The 6,932-nt window shown below is 38.7% G+C and overlaps 1 protein-coding gene across 1 annotated transcript; it reads left to right on the top strand.

Annotated features, from left to right (window-relative positions):
* The first annotated feature begins 249 nt into the window (after positions 1 to 249).
* On the top strand, positions 250 to 5,442 carry LOC110906801 (transcription initiation factor TFIID subunit 11-like). The gene is made up of 2 exons (XM_022151878.1): positions 250 to 395; positions 4,950 to 5,442. The coding sequence occupies exons 1-2, from the start codon at positions 250 to 252 to the stop codon at positions 5,440 to 5,442; spliced, it is 639 nt and encodes a 212-aa protein (XP_022007570.1).
* Positions 5,443 to 6,932: the final 1,490 nt, after the last annotated feature.

Raw genomic sequence — 6,932 nt, 5'->3', positions numbered from 1 at the left:
CTTAACAGGGTTCTCACTGTAAAGAAATTCAACAAAACGTGTTTCGAGCTGATCAACAACCGCAAGCCGAACCTGAAGTATTTAGAACCGTTTGGGTCTCCCTGCACAGTTCTAGAGCCTTTTGGTAAATTTGGTCCAAAGAGCATTGAAGGGATATTTGTAGGTTACTCAAGTCCACTAAGACGTGTCTTTGTTCCAAGCTTAAAGCGGATCATCGAAGCATCGAATGTTGAGTGTCAAGGTTACACAATGCCACCGCAGAATCCAGGAGACTCATGGCGATTTAATTACGATACTTTGTGGGATTTGTTTGACATGGAAGAAGAAACAGAGGAAGAAATGGATTTCTTTGATGAGTTGGATATTCTGAGAGAGTATGAGTCATCAGGAGAAAGGTTTCCAGCTGAATATTTTAGAAGACCACGAGAAACTTCAAATGATGATGAAGCTGGTCCAAGCAATGTTGGTGAACATGATGATATTCAACAATCTTCAGAACAAGAACATGCTCCTGAGAATCAGACGGCAGTCAATGATAATTTAGAATCTGATAACATACCAATATTTGATCGTGGTGATTCAGATTCTGAGGGGGAGCAGATCCAGATTTCAAGTCAAACAAATCCAGTCGATGAACACGATGTAAACCAAAATATCACTAATTTGGAAGGCAAGGGAGATGTTCCAGGCGAGGCGATGCCAAGAACTCTTTCATACCATCCAGAGGAGTTGATTATTGGAGAATTGTAGTCAGGCGTCCGCACAAGACGACAAATTGACCAAGGCCTTACTTGTTTTTATTCTACAGTAGCACCTTTGCAAACTGAGTTTTCACTAAGTTGTTTTATTTCGCAGATTGAACTGCGAACTTACAAAGAGGTGCTTACTGAAGATTCTTGGTTCAATGCTATGCAAGAAGAGTTGAGTCAGTTTGAAAAGTTAGGTGTGTGGAAGTTAGTAGATTTGCCTGATGGTCACAGGAAAATTAACACAAAATGGGTGTTTAAATGCAAGAGAGATGATCGAGGGGTTATTATTCGAAACAAAGCTCGACTCGTAGTTCAGGGCTTTAGTCAGCAGGAAGGTATAGATTTCACCTAAGTATATGCTCCCGTGGCTCGACTAGAAGCGATTAGAATCTTTCTGGCATTTGCATCGTGGAAAAATTTCAAAGTTTTTCAGTTAGATGTGAAATCGGCGTTTCTCTACGGGAAGGTTAAAGAGGAAGTATATGTCGGACAGCCACCGGGCTTCACCGACCCAATCCACAAAGACAAGGTTTACTTACTGGATAAAGTGCTGTATGGTTTACACCAGGCCCTGAGAGCTTGGTACGAGACATTGTCTCAACACCTACTAGCCAACAGTTTCATTCGAGGAAAAGTGGATGCCACTCTCTTCACCAAAGAGGTCGACGGACATCTTCTGATAGTTCAGATATACGTGGACGACATCATATTTGGGTCAACAAATGAAGTTTGTGCAAAGATTTTGAAAAAGTTATGAAGCAAAAGTTTGAAATGTCATCAATGGGGGAGATGAAATTCTTCTTGGGACTTCAAGTTGATCAACTACCTGAGGGAATTTTATACACCAGACAAAGTATGTTCATGATATCTTAGAGAAATTTGGGATTTGAGGATCTACTCTAGTGTCAACCCCTTTAGCAACGAATCATGGGATAAACCCAGATCTCACCGGAGACAAGGTAGATGAAACGATGTATCGTTCTGTGATAGGATCGCTGATGTACTTAACTGCTTCAAGACCCGATATCATGTATCCAACGTGCCTCGCAGCACAGTTTCAGTCAAGCCCCAGAGCCTCGCATATGGTGATTGTGAAACAGATATTGCGCTACCTGAAAGGAACTTCATCATTGGGTTGTGGTATCCAAAAACAGGCGATTTCACGCTCGAAGGGTATTCTGATTCCGACTACGGAAGCTGCAAAGTTAACGTAAAATCAACAATAGCGGGTTGTCACTTTTTCGGACCACGTCTGGTCACCTGGAAATGTAAGAAGCAAACCTTTGTGGCTCTATCCACATGTGAAGCTGAGTATGTATCTGCTAGCAGTTGCTGCTTTCAGATCTTGTGGATCCAGCAACAGATGCGCGACTACGGTTTGCAATTTCTTAACACCCCTATCTTTGTTGATAATGAGGCTGCAATAAACATTACAAAAAATCCTGTTCATCACGCTAAAACGAAACATATCGAAATTCGTCATCACTTCATCCGAGATTGCTTCGAGAAGAAGTTGATACGAATTGAGAAAATCCACACTGACGAACAGAAAGCTGATTTACATACCAAAGCATTTGACAAAACTCGTTTTAAATATCTTTTAAAACTAAACGGTATGAAGCTTTTATCGGTGTCGGATGAGATTATTGGCGTTGATGAGGATCACATTGTAGATGATGATGTTGAGATACAATCTGCAATGGTTTGTCGATTTTTTACTTGTTTTGGTATTTAGGGGGAATATAGGGTTATATTTCAGAAAATACAAAAACAGTAAAAAAATTCAAAAAATACAAAAACATGAGAAAATTTCGAAATCCAAAAACAATAGAAAACTGAAAAAGAGCTTGTGTAAAAAGGGAAAATGATAGTGCATCGGCTTGACAGTTACGGTACGCTAAAGAAATGTAAAGTTTTAAAGTTTTTAAACAGTCTCGCTGATGATGTGCCGATAGGTTTTTATACATTTAGTAAATCTTGTTTGGATATAAACCTAAAATTCAAACTTGCTTAGTTTGTGGGGAACAAATCTTGGATATATAGGTAACCCCTGAAATCTTGTTTGAAAGGTCCCTATTTCTGAAATACTAGGTCTTTATACTTGGTGATATCTGGGGTATTATCCAGGGACTTCTGATTTTGTGGAAGCAATGGCCTAGTTCCCGTATAATACTTTGATTTTGCTTGAAATATAGCATCGCCCTCAGCATAAAAAATGATTAAACATTGCAAAATGCTAATCATGTGCTGTTGAAGAAAAGATTCTCTAAAGGGAACACACCTAAAGTCGAACCGTCATCTCTTTGCTGAACGGAAGTTCTGACCTGAGCTCTCACGGTTTCGCATTTAACCCTTTACAGATATCATCTAAGTATACTCATCTGTAAGACTGAATATTGGGATCTGGATACGGGAGTATATTCAAGAGGTGGGACACGCATATAAGTTTAAGTCTTTAATTCACCTAAATCGTATCCTGAACAGATTGAAGTTTGTATGAAAATTTAAGAGGATCAGCATATCGAAAATCTAAGTGAATTGTCTAAGACTTAGTATGTTATCAAGCTTAACGGTGCTAGTAACTTGTCGTCAGCTGATATGATTCCCTAACACGCTCGCCAAAAATTTGTTTGTAAATAGTTTACTTTCATTGCTTTCTATTTCTGTATTTCCTTGTCTAGGTTAGAAACTTTATTAAAAATTCAAAAATATTTTTCATTTGCTGCTTTATTTTCCGACAAACCAAAGTGGGGAGTTGATCTTCAGATTCAGAAGGTTGGAGCAGATGCAGAAAGATTCTAAGCTGGATGATGAGTTGGGAGCTTAATATGTTAATTGAGAAAGAGCAAAGTCAAAACAAGTTCATTAACTTGAAACTTGTAATTTTCAGAAAAATTTGAAAATGTTGATCAAAAATCAGTTCTGTTTTTGTCACAGATCAACCAAGGTCATTAAGTTGGACTCGGTAGATAAATTAAGTAATCAGGGTAATTAACTTGGACCTGAATACTTAAGTGGATTTCTAAAACTGATGAACAATTAAGAAGAGTTTAAGATTAAATAGATTATAATGTTAGTTGTTTGAGAAACAGGAAACAGGAGTCAAGATCCCCATGGTAAAGAAAATGTCAAAGTTTGAACCAGAATTCAAGTCCCAGCTTATCGAGAGGGGGAGTCTGCGAAAGGGAGAGTCAGAATTCTGGATCAACATTCAAAGGGAAGTTTGAAGATAGAAGATTGAAGGATGCTTTTCAATGTCAAAGACAATTTAGGACAGAGAACGATAAATCAAGACTAAAGACTGAAGACTGGATGCTAAAGACTTCGTCAACATCCAAGGGGGAGTCTGTTGATACACTGATGTCTGTTAACTTCGTCTTTATTGAGTCTTGTATTGTATTAGAGAGATCAGGGCACGGAAATCGAGAAAACAGTTGTAAAGGGTAATTCCGCTTGAAGTGTACTTAGTGTCAGTTCAAACGGAATTAGATGTTCAAGCGAGATTAACTATTTCCGCACGGAATTAGGTAATTCCGTTTGAATGGTAATTCCGGTTGAGATGATTTCAAGCGGAATTAAACCCCTATAAATACCTAATCTTGATGTTCATTTGAAACGAAATTAGAACAGTGATTCAGAGCCGAGGTGCAGTCCGTTTGTCATTTGAATCTGTAAAAGCTCAGAATCGATCATAAGAAGATAATTAGAGGAAAGCAAGCTGTGTTACGTCAAATTCATTGATTCCGCCTTTGTTTTTGATGTTGAACTCTTCATATTGAATCGTTAGGGTCACACGACGATCCAACACATCAAGTCTATGCTGCAACAGTTGTTACAAGCACATAAGGCAACACACACTGCTGCACCAGTTGCAACATCTGCTCCATCATCTGCTCCTACTCCCACTGAGCGTTGGAGTTTATTTCAACCTCTGCTTCACCAACAAAGAGAATATGCTAATCAGCAACATGAAATTCAAGTTCAAAAGATCAGAAATTTAATGGAAGCTAGGTTCAAGGATACACAAGCAAATATTAAGGCAATCAAGGCCCATTTATTACAAACCACTGGCTCTGCTCCTCTTACAATAATTTTTGTTGATAATCCTCCACCAAATGATGCCAAAAAGGGGGAGAAAATGAAGCAGTTAAAGAAAAAGGGATATGAAGATGGTCTATACATTGCACCAAATAACTCTAGTATGCTTGCAGAAATCCCTAGACCAGATGGTTCCAAAAAGGTTGATGTAACCTTAAATGCCATTGCTGATGAAAAAGCAAGGCTGAAAAAGGATATGGAGGCAAAGGGTAAATCAAGGTTTGAGCAGGAGAAGAAAGTTTATATGGAGATGGAAGTGCAGGGTATTTCTGAGCCCAAGGATGAGGAAAGTCCTAAGACTAAAAGAAAACAGTCCACTAGAAAAGTGAGACAACCCAAATCCATACCTTCTAGACTCACAAAACACACTCCTCAAACTCCCAAAAGCTCCTCACATCAAACCTCCAAACCAACAGATGTTAAATCACTTGTTGTATCAACAGCTGTTGGTACTTCAGTGGTTTCAACAGATGTTACACCAACAACTACCACCACTACCACTTCAACATACACTCAATCCACTGTCTTACCAAAAACCACCACTACCACCACCACTTCAAACACCACCTGCCACAGTGCAGAAGACAACAGTTGACAAATCAATTGTTGTAATGACAACAGCAGTTGAAACACCTGTTGTTACAACAATTGTTAGTCAATCACCTGTCAACTCAAATATCCTTTCAGAAGCCATTGTTCTCTCAGTTCCAACAGTTCACACAAAAACACCTTCTCCCAAAAAGGTGTATACAAGGAAAAGAAGATTTCAGGTGAATGATGATGACATACCAGCACCTGTTCCTATTTCATCTGCTCCTTACAATATCACCAAACCTCAACCTTTCATTCCTCCAAAGTTGTTCTACCCAATCAAAGATCCAATAGAACTCCAAGGATATGACCCTGCTGATGTTGTACCAGTAGCTGCCAGTTATCCACTAGAACTGCATGCTGTACAGAGTGAAATGAGGCAGTTCTACACAGTCGATGATCCTTCAAAAAGAAAATTCCCTTCTCTGATTGGTTATAGAGATCCAGCCAACATGGATGAATATCTAAAACTCAAAGTCAGACAAGCAGATTTAAGAGCTAAACTTGAATGCAAAGGGAAAAGTGATAATGAAACCTCAAGTTATATGCAGTTTTTGCTCACCAAGGTTAAACAATTAGAAGACTATGCAAGAGACTTGAGCAAAGAAATGTCCAACCTGCCTCTAGATGCTGGTTTGCAGGTAGATCTTGAGTGAAAAATTCTATCCTGCCACAGCTGAACAATTCCAAGACTGGCCTCTAGTTGCTCTTAAAAAAAAACTAAATAAAGTTGTAAGAATAAAAGGAGATCCAAGCATGAAAAGGTCAGCACCAAATTGGAGCAAATACAAAAAGAAAATTGATGATCTTACTTTGGAGTATAAAAGAAAGAAGCAGGAGTTGGTTGATGCAAAGTATACTGATGAGGCTTATGAAAGGCTAAGAAAAAGAAGAGAAACAGATCCTAACCTTCCAAAGAAACCTGATTACAAAACCACTGCTAAGCAAAAGCAGCAGGCCCACACTTCTAAACCACTGTTCACATCATCAGATACCTCTACCATTGTGATAAACCAAAGGAAGAGGCGAAAGCTGACTAATGCAGAAGAAAAAGAACTAGAAGCTGTGTATTTTAAGGAGGCTATCAAGAGAATGGCACTAGAAGATGATAGCTCAGCAAAACTTCAAAATATTGCCAACAAAGTATTGAGCAGGCCTTCATCTCCAAACTCATCAAAAATAAAGAATCTCCCAAGAAACCCACTGAATTCAAAAATACTAAAATGGATGTCTGATCAAAAGACCCATGTATTGACTCTGCTCAAATCTAGTGGTGAGGTTAAGCATATATCTAGGGAAAATGCACTTGGCCTGAGTGTAGAAGATTTATAAGATCTCCTAGAGCTTCAACTGTGCAGGGATGAAAATGATGAAGATTCCATGAACTTTGAATTACAATTCTAAGGGCAAGTAAGGGAATTATTGATGAGACAATAAAGATCTGAAATAATGAAGTGTTTTGGCATCCTCTGTTCTAGGGGGAGATTGTTGGGA

Source organism: Helianthus annuus, chromosome 14, assembly GCF_002127325.2.
Source record: "Helianthus annuus cultivar XRQ/B chromosome 14, HanXRQr2.0-SUNRISE, whole genome shotgun sequence".
NCBI lineage: Eukaryota > Viridiplantae > Streptophyta > Magnoliopsida > Asterales > Asteraceae > Helianthus > Helianthus annuus.
This window is presented reverse-complemented; position numbering and strand designations above follow the sequence as displayed.

What these genes read in the sequence shown, in the direction of transcription:
- LOC110906801 (XM_022151878.1), top strand. Translation starts at nt 250, where the DNA reads ATGCCACCGCAGAATCCAGGAGACTCATGGCGATTTAATTACGATACT. An exon ending in TATGAGTCATCAGGAGAAAG is followed by an intron (nt 396 to 4,949) that starts GTTTCCAGCTGA and finishes AAATAACTCTAG; the next exon opens with TATGCTTGCAGAAATCCCTA.